At 44.6% G+C, this 14703-nt stretch overlaps 1 protein-coding gene across 2 annotated transcripts in view; it reads right to left on the bottom strand.

The window, feature by feature from the left end:
• ST8SIA5 (ST8 alpha-N-acetyl-neuraminide alpha-2,8-sialyltransferase 5) overlaps window positions 1-14703 on the bottom strand; it is a 123024-nt gene that overhangs the window by 18945 nt on the left and 89376 nt on the right. For both annotated transcript variants that reach the window (XM_075327503.1, XM_075327511.1), the window contains 2 exons: window positions 6951-7043; window positions 274-360 (listed from right to left, as the gene is read on the bottom strand). In XM_075327503.1, coding sequence (XP_075183618.1) covers window positions 274-360; window positions 6951-7043 — 180 coding nt within the window. The remainder of the gene's footprint in view (window positions 1-273; window positions 361-6950; window positions 7044-14703) is intronic.

The raw sequence follows: 14703 nt of genomic DNA, 5'->3' as shown, positions 1-14703 counted from the left end.
ATAAAGGGCTACCATCCGATTACCCATTGACGTGACTATTGCATTACTCAGCTTGCAAAGTGTTCAATACGGTCCTAAGGATACTAGCAAATAAAATTTTAAGGGGCAATTTGGCAAATCTGGCAGAGAAAGTGAGGCAGAACCCTTGACGTCCATCCAAGGGACTAACATTTCTCCTTGTGGAGAATGCCACTGGGCACAGCAGGACTCATTGGTTGGGTAATGCTGGTAGACATTGACAGCCCAGTTCCCACTCTCTCAGGGGTCACCTACTTAAAATTATTGGCTTCTGTCATATTCATCTCCCATTTGCAGATCTGAAGACTTTTCCAACGATCGAACAGCTCTGTTTCCTTTACCCTGAAGAAGGAGAAAATGAACAGATGAAATTAATATTATTACTTATGAAGACACTGTGTGCGATAGATAATAATGTACAGTATAACTGATATACCATTGTGAGTGTCACCATCGTGGGAATGTAAGGGGTCACTATAGACGGCTCCAAACCCCCTGCATAGACAGAGTTACAGCACTATAGGTGCTGGAATTTCATTAAACTACCAATAGATGCAATTTTTTCCACACCAGGAGCAGCTGAAAAATAATTGTCACACGGTGTTTGACACTAAAGTGTCATGGTTGCATCTGACGCTGTTCACACTGCACAGTCTGACCACACTATGCCTCCTCTGGAGTTACACAGACAGGCTCAGGCATCGACCTGCTGTGTGCCCATTAGTGATCAGGCTTGCAGGAGTTAATCTCTGCTAGCGTGCTGGTTACCTCTTGGATCACATGTTGTCAGAGATTTATCACAGTCACTCCCCGCCTTTTAAAGATGGTGGAGCCTATCTTCCCATGCCGACTATAGCTTTTTGTAAACCGGCCCATGTGCTGTTATATTCCAGTCCTGCTGGTGATTGTATTACTTTGTGCGTGGAGCTGTTGTGGAGTTCTCCCGTTATCTTGTTGTTTCTTCCCTGCTCTTAATTTTCTCCTAAGCTCTTTTTGTCTTATTCCTTTGTGTGTGTGTGTGTGTGTGTGTGTGCTCTGTGAGATAGAGATTTGGTTTCCCCTGTTTTTCTATTTCTGTTGGCTTTATTACTCCTGCCTCTACCCTCCACATGGGTTGGGGGGAAGGGGTATAAGATCAGGGCTAGTCAAGAGCAGAGCAAGGAAGACAGCCTTTTAAAGATGGTGGAGCCTATCTTGCCATGCCGACTATAGCTTTGTCTAAACCGGTCCGTGTGCTGTTGTTTCCCAATCCTGCCGGTGATTGTACTGCTTTATGTGTGGAGCTGTTGTGGCGTTCTACCGTTATCTTGTTGTTTCCTCCCTGCTCTTAATTTTATCCTAAGCTCTATTTATCTTATTCTTTTGTATGTGTGGGTTGTGACATAGAGATTTGGTTTCCCCTGTTCGTCTATTTCTGTGGGCTTTATCACTCCTGCCCCTACCATCCACATGGGTTGGGGGAAGGGGTATAAGATCAGGACTGGTCAAGAACAGGGCAAGGAAGACAGCTCAGACATCCTCATCATCAAAGGTAACCTTGGGATTAGGGATAGCTAGGGTCTCTTAGCCTGAGGGCCAGTCTAGGAGCCCCTGTTCCCTGCTCTCCACATTCCCCATGACAATAATGACTGCCAAGTAGAGCTGCTCGGACTCGCAAAAATCTGTGACCGGCGGATCACTGCTCAATGAAAAAAAAAAAAAAACAGGATCCACTTCGGAATCCGGTGCCCATATAAATCAATGGAGACCAGAATCCACAGATTAAAAACGTTGGTGTAAGGGATGGAGGGTAGGAGCACGCGCGTTATACTCACCTAGGCTGTGTCATGGCAGCACACTCCTTCCGGGTCATGCTTTTCCCTTCCGGAGCCGACAATTCAATATTCACTGTTTTGCCCGCCCACCGGCGCATGTAATTGGTTAGACGCGCCCCCACCCTGAGTGGCAGCATGTCAGCTGACTGCAACCAATCACAGACGGCAGGACGGCCGGTGGGCGGGGAAAGCAGTGCAAGTGTCTGCAGGTCAGTATAGAGAGCGTGCATGTACCTAGAAACACATGCACGCTCCTGCCAGAAGTGTGCGCGGCTGTGCAAGTGATGCGATGTCAGACTCGCACGAGTCCCTCGCAAGTGTGACTCCGGCCTAAAGGGGGCTTTACATGCAACAACATCGGTAACGAGATGTCGTTGGGGTCACGGAATTCGTGACGCACATCTGGCCTCGTTAGCGACGTCGTTGCGTGTGAAACGCACAAACGACCATTAACGATCAAAATTACTCACCTTATTGTTGATCGTTGACACGTCGTTCTAATCACAAATATTGTTGCTGTTGCAGGACGCAGGTTGTTCGTCGTTCCTGCGGCAGCACACATCGCTTCGTGTGACACCCTGGGATCGAGGAACTACATCGTACCTGCGGCCGCCGGCAGTGAGGAAGGAAGGAGGTGGGCGGGATGTTCCGGCTGCTCATCTCCGCCCCTCCGCTTCTTTTGGGCGGCCGCTTAGTGACGCCACTGGGACGCCGCACGAACCGCCCCCTTAGAAAGGCAGGTAAGTCCGTGTGACGGGTGTTACCGATGGTGTGCGCAATTCCTATACAGCGACAAAGACCCCCCACACTTGACGTAACCTGACAACAGGCACTGAAGGGAGACACCTGGTGGTCGGCACTTTGGAAAGACGGTTTGGACTCCGATTGCTGTAAGGATATTTTAAGAAATTAATCAGCACGATAATTGTGGCCTATTTATAAGGCTGAACACTCAGTTTAAGGTTAAAAATGACTTGACCATGGGAAATGGAAAAAAAAAAAAGATGTGGTATTCTTTAATTATACATGTGTTAACTTCCTAAGGAGCAGAGATGAGTCAGCTGGAACGCTAAGTGGGATAAGTGGCTGGAGATTCACTGCAACCCAGATGCGATGGGTAAAATCAATGGTTTTACAGCATTCTGCCTGTAATGTGCAAGCTCAGTATCCTATATAAAGACCTTAATGCATCACATCAGGCAAAATAAATCCACTTCTCTACAATGCATAATTTTAACCCATTGCAGATGGGTTTTTACAACATGTCTATGCTTAAATATATAAATATATATATACTAGCTGTAGTACCCGAGCGTTGCCCGGGATAGTAACTGTCTCTCTGTCTCTCTCCCAGTCTCTGTCTCTGTGTCTTTGTCTCTTTCTGTCTGTCTCGCTCTCTGTCTGTCTCTGTCTGTATCTGTCTGTCTCTGTCTCTTTCCCTATCTGTCTCTGTGTGTCTGTCTGTCTCTTTCCCTGTGTCTCTCTATCCATGTGTGTCTCTGTCTCTATCCCTGTCTGTCTGTGTCTATCTCTCTCTGTGTCTATCTGTTTGTCTCTTTATCAGTGTCTCTGTCTGTCTCTCTATGTCTGTCTCTCTCTCTCTATCTCTGTCTGTCTCTCAGTCTATTTCCCCGTCTGTCTCTTTCCCCATCTGTCTCTGTCTCTTTACTTATCTTTGTCTCTTTCCTTGTTTTTGGCTCTCTCCCTGTCTCTGTATCTTTCCCTGTCTCTTTCCCTGTCTCTCTCTTTCCCTGCCTGTCTGTCTGTCTGTCTCTTTCTCTGTCTTTCTCTGTCTGCCTCTTACTCTGTCTGCCTCTTACTCTGTCTGTGCCTATGTCTGTCTGTCTCTTTTCCTGTCTCTCTTTCTCTCTCTCTATCTGTCTCTCCACCGACATCTTATTACCTCACACATAAGCTTCTTATACTAACAATTTATTTCATTGCTATAGCAACCACTCACAGCTGCTATTAACCTGTAGGCCGCAGCTCCATTCACTTTAATGGAGGCAGGTTTTTTGGAGAGTAACTGTAAAGTGCGGGGTTAAATTTTCTGGTCAAAACATAGTCTACGACATTCCCTGGGTCACATGAGGCATTTGTGCAAAATTTCGTGATTGTAAATGCGACGGTGTGGATTCCTTTAACGGACATACATACATACATACACACACACATACGCTCGGCTTTATATATACAGTGTATATATATATATATATATATATATAAAAAAAATTTATTTTTGTCTGTATTTTATAATTATAGGCTGTAAACCCTTACAGATCTAATCTTTCACAACTGAGGGTTTGCTGCAGAGTATGATGCCTAAGCAATCCTTACGCCGAAAAAATTAAACATTGTAAAAAAAAACCCCCTCAAAACAGGACATACCTTCACTAATCTCATAGTATGTGGAAAAGAGTCATTGCCTGCAACCTTATAAGCACAAGTCTCTGAAATGCTCTGTGCTGCTGCAATTGCTGACTATATCTTATTTGGGCATGCCTCTTCCAATTTGTCTCCATCCTCCTCAATACATTAAATTCAGGTACTGTATTACTTAAAAGTGATCAAATATTAAAAATAGACTTTACTACAAAATCAAATACAAATTGGGATAATTCAAATTTGTTTGATACTGCAAATCAGGGGAAACAATTAAAATAATGGTCACCCCTAGAGCATAGGGTTCTTGTCACGATGTGACTGCAGGATAACAAGGCACAGGGTGCTCCAAGACTATCCTAGGCTATCCTTAACCTCCGGATTACCCCTAATGGTGGAGATGGCAGAGTCCCATGCCTTACTATTCTCCTACCAGAACTATACTGTTCTCCACCCTCCCTCCCAGGGAAGGAAGAGGCAGGAGTGAGGTGGCAACACAGACTAAGACAGACAGGGGAAAACTAAAACTCAAACACACTGCAAGCTCACAGGAACAAACAGAAATAAACTAAGGAGAAAAGCAAGAGCAGGACAGCAGCAACAAATAGACAACAAGGGTTAACACCACAACCACTCCCAAAAATTAAAGTACAACAACCACCAGTAAGTCTGGATCACAAGTCACAACACCTCACCAGACCAGTATATAAAAACTATAACTGGCATTAAAGGAAGAGTCCAGCCAGGATATATGAAAGGGGAGCGAACATGACTGGCTCACCCACAGCATGTTATCAAAGTAGACTAACAAGCAGCCCAGCAGAGATTAACTCTTGCTAGCCTGCCTATTATATACAATTCTGTGGGTCAACGCCAGAGTCTGCCTGCGCTGATCACAGATATCAGATACATTAGCAGGTGGAGTGTCAGAATCTGTAGTATCCACAGATCCTGGCGCTGCCATGACAGTCTGCGATGTTTGGAAAAACCTCCTTGTGACAGTTACAATTATTTTTTTGTTTAATTTCATATTAACCGGCTTCAATCTGGCTTCCGACCACATCATTCTACCGAAACTGCCCTAACCAAAGTCACCAATGATCTACTAACCGCCAAAGCCAAGCGACACTACTCTATCCTCCTCCTCCTGGACCTGTCCTCTGCCTTCGACACAGTAGACCATTCCCTCCTACTACAGATTCTCTCATCTCTGGGCATCACAGACTTGGCCCTATCTTGGATCTCCTCATACCTAACCGACCGAACTTTCAGCGCCTCCCATTCTCACACCACTTCCTCAGCTCGCCCCCTATCTGTCGGTGTCCCTCAAGGCTCAGTTCTTGGACCCCTGCTGTTCTCCATCTATACCTTCGGCTTGGGACAGCTCATAGAGTCCCACGGCTTCCAGTATCATCTCTATGCCGATGACACACAGATCTACCTCTCTGGACCTGACATTACCTCTCTACTAACCAAAATACCACAATGTTTGTCTGCTATTTCATCCTTCTTCTCTGCACGATTCCTAAAACTTAACATGGACAAAACAGAGTTTATTGTCTTTCCTCCTCCTCACTCACCTCCTCCAACAAGCCTTTCCATCAAACTTGATGGTTGCTCACTCACCCCAGTCTCACAAGCTCGTTGCCTTGGAGTAACCCTCGACTCTGCTCTATCCTTCAAGCCACACATCCAAGCCCTCTTCAACTCATGCCGATTACAACTCAAAAATATCTCCCGGATCCGTGCTTTTCTTAACCAAGAATCTTCAAAAACATTAGTGCATGCCCTCATCATCTCCCGCCTCGACTACTGCAACCTCCTGCTCTCTGGCCTCCCTTCCAACACTCTTGCACCCCTCCAATCTATCCTAAACTCTGCAGCCCGCTTAATCCACCTCTCCCCTCGCTACTCCCCAGCCTCGCCACTCTGCCAATCCCTTCACTGGCTTCCCATCGCCCAACGACTCCAGTTCAAAACATTAACCATGACATACAAAGCCATGCACAACCTGTCTCCTCCCTACATCTGTGACCTAGTCTCCCAGTACCTACCTGCACGCAACCTTAGATCCTCACAAGATCTCCTTCTCTGCTCCTCTCTTATTTCCTCTTCCCACAATCGTGTACAAGATTTCTCCCGTGCATCCCCCATACTCTGGAACGCTCTACCTCAGCACATCAGACTCTCCCCTACCGTGGAAAGCTTCAAGAGGAACCTCAAGACCCACCTCTTCCAACAAGCCTACAACCTACAATAGCCCTCAGCCCAGTAGACCACTGCGCAACCAGCTCTGTCCTCACCTATTGTACCATCACCCATTCCCTGTAGACTGTGAGCCCTCGCGGGCAGGGTCCTCTCTCCTCCTATACCAGTCTGTCTTGTACTGTTAATGATTGTTGTACGTATACCCTCTTTCACTTGTAAAGCGCCATGGAATAAATGGCGCTATAATAATAAATAATAATAATAATAATATTATTTGCAGGGATCTAGTGTTTTTGTGACATGTTGCATTGTACAATTCTGTTTTCCTATGGTCACCACTAGGGGGAGCTAACTACACATGATTTATGCAGCTGGTATTGAACTAAATGGGCGATGTACAAACTTGTCTATAGTTAGCTCTAGTGGTGGAAATAGATCACTGCTGGACCCCTTCCTAATCAATACCCTACTGCCTATTGATATATTTAACTAATCTATAATATTCCAAGGATCCCGTCACATACTCACATGGAGAGGATTTTCACATCCATAATGTCCTGCCTCAACTCCAAGCATTTTGATGAGTTGAAATCCAAAGGACCTTCATAAAACTCAAAATACCTGAAGCAAAAAAGATCAGAACTGTATTAGACATATAGATAAAATACAATGTATTCCATTTAGAGTAGTTACAACATTAGACATTAGGGAATTGTTAACTAAGCAGTTTTCTATTATATAAAAGTAACTAGCTGTAGTATCCGGCGTTGCCTGGGTCTAGTAACTAAGTCTCTCTCCCTCTATCCCACTCTCCTATCCTTCCATTCTCCCCCTCTCCCTCACTCGCCCTCTCCCTCTGTCCCACTCTCCCTCTGTCCCACTCTCCCTCTGTCCCACTCTCCCTCTCTCCCTCTGTCCCACTCTTCCACTCTCCCTCTCTCCCACTCTCCCTCTCTCCCACTCTCCCACTCTCCCTCTCTCCCTCTCTCCCTCTCTCCCTCTCTCCCACTCTCCCACTCTCCCTCTCTCCCTCTCTCCCACTCTCCCTCTCTCCCACTCTCCCACTCTCCCTCTCTCCCTCTCTCCCTCTCTCCCACTCTCCCACTCTCCCACTCTCCCTCTCTCCCACTCTCCCTCTCTCCCACTCTCCCACTCTCCCACTCTCCCACTCTCCCTCTCTCCCACTCTCCCTCTGTCCCACTCTCCCTCTCTCCCACTCTCCCACTCTCCCTCTCTCCCACTCTCCCACTCTCCCTCTGTCCCTCTCTCCCACTCTCCCTCACCACCAAAATCATATTAACTGACACATTCAGGAAAGCAAATTTTAAACGGTTGAGAGATGATCTTAGTGCAATAAACTGGGATGATGTACTAAGTAATAAAAGTACACAAAGCAAATGGGAGACTTTTATGAGCATCCTGAATAGGGCTTGTGCAGAAAATATACCCTATGGGAACAAACATGCTAGAAATAGGAGGAAACCCCTATGGCTAAATAGAGCTGTAAGGGAAGCAATAAAAGAAAAACAGAAAGCCTTAAAAGAATTAAAGAGGGTAGGTAGTGATGAGGCATTATATAATTATAGAAAATTAAATAAAATATGTAAAAAGCAAATTAAGTTAGCTAAGTTTGAGACAGAGAGACTCATTGCGAGAGAAAGTAAAAATAATCCTAAAATATTCTTTAACTACATAAACAGTAAAAAACTGAAAAGCGATAGTGTTGGCCCCCTTAAAAATAGTCTTGGTGAAATGGTGGAAGGGGATGAGGGTAAAGCCAACCTGCTGAATGACTTTTTTTCTACGGTTTTTATACAAGAAAATGCCATGGCAGATGACATGACCAGTGATACCATAAATTCACACTTGAATATTACCTGCTTAACCCAGCAGGAAGTACGCCGCCGCCTCGAAATCACTAAGGTTGACAAATCTCCGGGCCCGGATGGCATACACCCCAGAGTACTACAGGAATTGAGTTCTGTGATAGATAGACCATTATTTTTAATCTTCTCAGATTCCTTAATAACAGGGTCGGTACCGCAGGACTGGCGCATAGCAAATGTGGTGCCAATATTCAAAAAGGGGACAAAAACTGAGCCGGGAAATTATAGGCCGGTAAGTTTAACCTCTACGGTTGGTAAAATCCTTGAGGGTTTCTTGAGAGATGCTATATTGGAGTATCTCAAGAAAAATAACCTTATGACAGAGTATCAACATGGGTTTATGAGGGATCGATCCTGTCAAACTAATTTGATCAGCTTCTATGAAGAGGTAAGTTCAAGTCTGGACCAGGGAAATGCAGTGGATGTTGTGTATATGGACTTTTCAAAAGCTTTTGATACGGTGCCACACAAAAGGTTGGTACATAAAATGAGAATAATGGGGATAGGGGAAAATATGTGTAACGGTGGTTATTAATGGTACGTACTCGGACTGGGTCTCAGTTCATAGTGGGGTACCACAGGGGTCAGTATTGGGCCCACTTCTTTTCAACATATTTATAAATGACCTTGTTGGGGGCATGCGGAGTAGAATTTCAATATTTGCAGATGATACTAAACTCTGCAGGGTAATCAATACAGAGGAGGATAATTTTATATTACAGGGAGATTTATGTAAATTGGAGGATTGGGCTGAGAAGTGGCAATTGAAGTTTAATGTAGATAAATGTAAGGTCATGCACTTGGGTAGAGGAAATAACATTTATGATTATGTACTTAATCGTAGAACACTGGGTAAAACAGACACAGAAAAAGACTTGGGTGTATTGGTGGATGGTAAACTTCACTTTAGTGGACAGTGTCAGGCAGCTGCTGCCAGGGCTAATAAAATAATGGGATGTATTAAAAGAGGTATAAGTGTTCATGAAAAAAATATAGTTCTACCTCTGTACAAGTCACTAGTGCGACCACACTTAGAATACTGTGTACAATTCTGGTCACCGATATATAAGAAGGACATAGCTGAACTGGAGAGGGTGCAGAGAAGAGCCACCAAGATTATTAGAGGAATGGGTGGGCTGCAATACCAAGACAGGTTATTAAACTTGGGGTTATTTAGTTTGGAAAAACGAAGGCTTAGGGGGGATCTAATCACAATGTATAAATATATGAGGGGACAGTACAGAGACCTTTCCAAAGATCTTTTTACACCAAGGCCTGCGACTGGAACACGGGGGCATCCACTACGTCTTGAGGAAAGAAGGTTTAATCATAATCACAGACGAGGATTCTTTACTGTACGAGCAGTGAGACTATGGAACTCTCTGCCACATGATGTTGTAATGAGTGATTCACTACTAACATTTAAGCAGAGCCTGGACGCCTTTCTTGAAAAATGTAATATTACCAGTTATGTATATTAGATTTTATGACAGGGTATTGATCCAGGGAACTAGTCTGATTGCCGGATGTGGAGTCAGGAAGGAAATTTTTTCCCCATTGGAACTTGTTTGCCACATTGGGGTTTTTTTGCCTTCCTCTGGATCAACATGTTAGCCTACAGGTTGAACTAGATGGACTTAGAGTCTCCCTTCAACCTTAAAAAACTATGATACTATGAACTATGATACTATGATATGCTGTCTTATACTAAGAATGTCCTTTGTTGCCAAGTAATCAGAGCTCCGATTAATGACCTGTAGCAAAATAGAAGCAGAGCTGTGATTGGTTGCTATAGGCCACCTGTTTAAATAACTGTAAAGCGCGAGGTTAAAGTTTCCCTTCAAAAGAGTCTATGACATTCCCTGAGTCACATGAGGTGTCTGTGCAAAATTTCGGGATTGTAAATGCGACGGTGCAGTTTCCTTTAGCGGACATACATACACATACACACAGCTTTATATACCGTGTTTTTGTAAAAATAAGACCTCCCCCCAAAACTAAGCCCCGAGCAGGGATTTTCAGCATTTTTGGTGCAAGGCTTAAATATAAGCCCTCCCCCGAAAATAAGCCCTAGTCGTGGTTTAATAATGAAGTGTCCGTGCAGCTAAAAAAGTTAAAGATACTGCAGGTCACTTCATTATAGAAAGCAGACACCCCGCAATCACACTCACCAGATACCCCGCAATCACACTCACCAGACACCCCACAATCACACTCACCAGATACCCCGCAATCACACTCACCAGACACCCCGCAATCACACTCACCAGACACCCCGCAATCACACTCACCAGACACCCCGCAATCACACTCACCAGACACCCCACAATCACACTCACCAGACGCCCCGCAATCACACTCACCAGACGCCCCGCAATCACACTCACCAGACGCCCCGCAATCACACTCACCAGATGCCGAGCAGAGGACCTGCAGTGATCTCACACACACAGAGACCCACACACACGCACACACACCCGTTCTCACGCACACACACCCATTCTCACGCACACACATCCGTTCTCACGCACACACAATCAGATCGCACACACAAACATCGGATCACACACAGATCGCATCACACACACACTACCCACATCCAGCTACACTGATTTCTTCTGGCTGGCAGAATCCTGGGAGGCAATGCAGTGGAGCGCAAGGACCTGCCGCAATGCTATCTTACAGGACCCGTGGGCCGTACACGTGACTTCCTCCCATCATTCCCTGCGGCCAGAAGTATTCTGTAACGCTGGATGTAATGAGTGTGTGTGTGTGTCAGTGTCAGTTAGCAGCAGGGGAGGACGACGTGCAGCACCCACCAGAGATCACAGGGAGGACCTGGGAAGCACGCAGAAGTCCGGGTCTGATAAGTACAGTTAGGTCCAGAAATATTTGGACAGTGACACAATTTTCGCGAGTTGGGCTCTGCATGCCACCACATTGGATTTGAAATGAAACCTCTACAACAGAATTCAAGTGCAGATTGTAACGTTTAATTTGAAGGTTTGAACAAAAATATCTGATAGAAATTGTAGGAATTGTACACATTTCTTTACAAACACTCCACATTTTAGGAGGTCAAAAGTAATTGGACAAATAAACCAAACCCAAACAAAATATTTTTATTTTCAATATTTTGTTGCGAATCCTTTGGAGGCAATCACTGCTTTAAGTCTGGAACCCATGGACATCACCAAACGCTGGGTTTCCTCCTTCTTAATGCTTTGCCAGGCCTTTACAGCCGCAGCCTTCAGGTCTTGCTTGTTTGTGGGTCTTTCCGTCTTAAGTCTGGATTTGAGCAAGTGAAATGCATGCTCAATTGGGTTAAGATCTGGTGATTGACTTGGCCATTGCAGAATGTTCCACTTTTTTGCACTCATGCACTCCTGGGTAGCTTTGGCTGTATGCTTGGGGTCATTGTCCATCTGTACTATGAAGCGCCGTCCGATCAACTTTGCGGCATTTGGCTGAATCTGGGCTGAAAGTATATCCCAGTACACTTTAGAATTCATCCGGCTACTCTTGTCTGCTGTTATGTCATCAATAAACACAAGTGACCCAGTGCCATTGAAAGCCATGCATGCCCATGCCATCACGTTGCCTCCACCATGTTTTACAGAGGATGTGGTGTGCCTTGGATCATGTGCCGTTCCCTTTCTTCTCCAAACTTTTTTCTTCCCATCATTCTGGTACAGGTTGATCTTTGTCTCATCTGTCCATAGAATACTTTTCCAGAACTGAGCTGGCTTCATGAGGTGTTTTTCAGCAAATTTAACTCTGGCCTGTCTATTTTTGGAATTGATGAATGGTTTGCATCTAGATGTGAACCCTTTGTATTTACTTTCATGGAGTCTTCTCTTTACTGTTGACTTAGAGACAGATACACCTATTTCACTGAGAGTGTTCTGGACTTCAGTTGATGTTGTGAAAGGGTTCTTCTTCACCAAAGAAAGTATGCGGCGATCATCCACCACTGTTGTCATCCGTGGACGCCCAGGCCTTTTTGAGTTCCCAAGCTCACCAGTGAATTCCTTTTTTCTCAGAATGTACCCGACTGTTGATTTTGCTACTCCAAGCATGTCTGCTATCTCTCTGATGGATTTTTTTCTTTTTTTTCAGCCTCAGGATGTTCTGCTTCACCTCAATTGAGAGTTCCTTAGACCGCATGTTGTCTGGTCACAGCAACAGCTTCCAAATGCAAAACCACACACCTGTAATCAACCCCAGACCTTTTAACTACTTCATTGATTACAGGTTAACGAGGGAGACGCCTTCAGAGTTAATTGCAGCCCTTAGAGTCCCTTGTCCAATTACTTTTGGTCCCTTGAAAAAGAGGAGGCTATGCATTACAGAGCTATGATTCCTAAACCCTTTCTCCGATTTGGATGTGAAAACTCTCATATTGCAGCTGGGAGTGTGCACTTTCAGCCCATATTATATATATAATTGTATTTCTGAACATGTTTTTGTAAACAGCTAAAATAACAAAACTTGTGTCACTGTCCAAATATTTCTGGACCTAACTGTATGAGTGTCCTGGGAAGTGGGGGTCTGCTTTTTTTTGGGGGGGGTAAACTTACCCCCAACCGTGTTTCTCCAAAAATAAGACCTCCTCCAAAAATAAGCCCTAGTGCTTTTTTTGGGGAAGGGAGGGGGGCAAAAAAAGTATAAGACAGTGTCTTATTTTTGGAAAAACACGATATTAGATTTCAGCCCAGATCCACTAAAAGACAGATTAAATACACTTTTAGTTTTATCATGTGTGACAATGACAGCTGCAACCAGAACTGTTAACTTCCCCAGGCTCCCATCGTTTGGCCCTCCATCATGATTGCTGAGTGTTCAAAGGTGATAATTGGCTTTCCAAGACTAAGATTGATAACATATCCCTGGGCTAGGTCATCAATATTAATCAGTGTTGGTCTGATATCCAGCATCCCCAGGTCCATGCCGTTCAGATTCTACATCTCCGCTCCCATTTACTACCGTAGGAGCTAACCTGGGCAGTACATAAGAATGGGCGGTACACAGAGCTGTGTAAACCAAGTACTTCCTATGGCTAACAGCTCCAGGAATGATCGGTGGAGGTCAAGAAGTTTTAAGAATAGATCATCCATGTCTTAGTTCTGAACAATCGCTTTCTTTTCTGCAGAATTTACCCCTCTAAGCCTTTCTCATCATAGTCTGTACCTCTAAGTTTTTCACTAAAGGTGCTGCATAACCATTATGAAAAAAGCCTCTTCAGAAGGAAGTGGACTTCATCTCCGGCGCCACCTAATAGTCAATATCGACTATTTAATGAACCTTGCCTGCCACATAACTTAGGATAAGAAGCCAAGCCAGAAACTCCATTTGCTGCAAACACGTGTTTCGGGGTGTTTGCCCCTCCTCAGTGGAAAGCATGAAATCTAATTTGGGTGGGTGAGAGGCCTCTGATTCGAAGTCTGGGTATGTGCGCACGTTGCTTTTTACCTGCTTTTTACCTGCTTTTTTGCTGCTTTTTTTTCTGCGCTGTTTAATGCCAAAATGGATGTGTTCTTCTATTCAAGCAAAGTCTATGGGAATTTGGGTTTCTTGTTCACACTATGTTGTTCAGAATGCTGCCTTTTTGTGGCAGAACTTTGGTCAAAAACTCAGCTTTTCAAAGAAGCAACATGTCAATTGTTTTTGCCATTTGGGTTTTGCACTGCAAAGCTGAGTTTTTGACCAAAGTTCTGCCACAAAAAGGCAGCATTCTGAACAACATAGTGTGAACAAGAAACCCAAATTCCCATAGACTTTGCTTGAATAGAAGAACACATCCATTTTGGCATTAAACAGCGCAGAAGAAAAAGCAGCAAAAAAGCAGGTAAAAAGCAGGTAAAAAGCAACGTGCGCACATACCCTAAGGGGGAACATTTCTCCTTGCGGAGGGTGCAAGGTTAATTGTAGAGCCAGATACCAACATTGCTGTATGCAAATGAATGCTTAAGGGTGTACGGGCTTTTTCCACACGTCTAAGCGTTCTGGTCAGACTTCATATAGCTTGGCTCCTGATCTGTTGATTGACACAGAGTTGGAATATGGCTCATGTACAAAGGAGAGCAAAACAAAATGATTTGCAACATACTGGTACATTGGCCAAGTAATTAGTCCGTGGCCGTCAGACCAGAGCCCCTACCTGTGGCACAAAAAGTGTCTCCCCAACAACATCATGCACACTACCAGAATGATATTGCAGGGCTTGCTAATCCGAAAAGGCCCTGGAGGTTCACATTGCTCTGGTCCAAAAGTCACTGACTACCAATGTGACGATGACAATGTAACAATGTGACTACCAATGGACCAGGTTAGCCAAAGGGGCTTACTGTAGACTGAGCAGAATACTTAAGTGTCAGGGTACACCCAGTGGAGAC

The sequence above is a fragment of the Anomaloglossus baeobatrachus genome, chromosome 1 (genome assembly GCF_048569485.1).
Source record: "Anomaloglossus baeobatrachus isolate aAnoBae1 chromosome 1, aAnoBae1.hap1, whole genome shotgun sequence".
Taxonomy (NCBI): Eukaryota; Metazoa; Chordata; class Amphibia; order Anura; family Aromobatidae; genus Anomaloglossus; species Anomaloglossus baeobatrachus.
The sequence above is the reverse complement of the archived record's forward strand: the minus strand, read 5'-3'. Positions and strand labels throughout refer to the sequence as shown.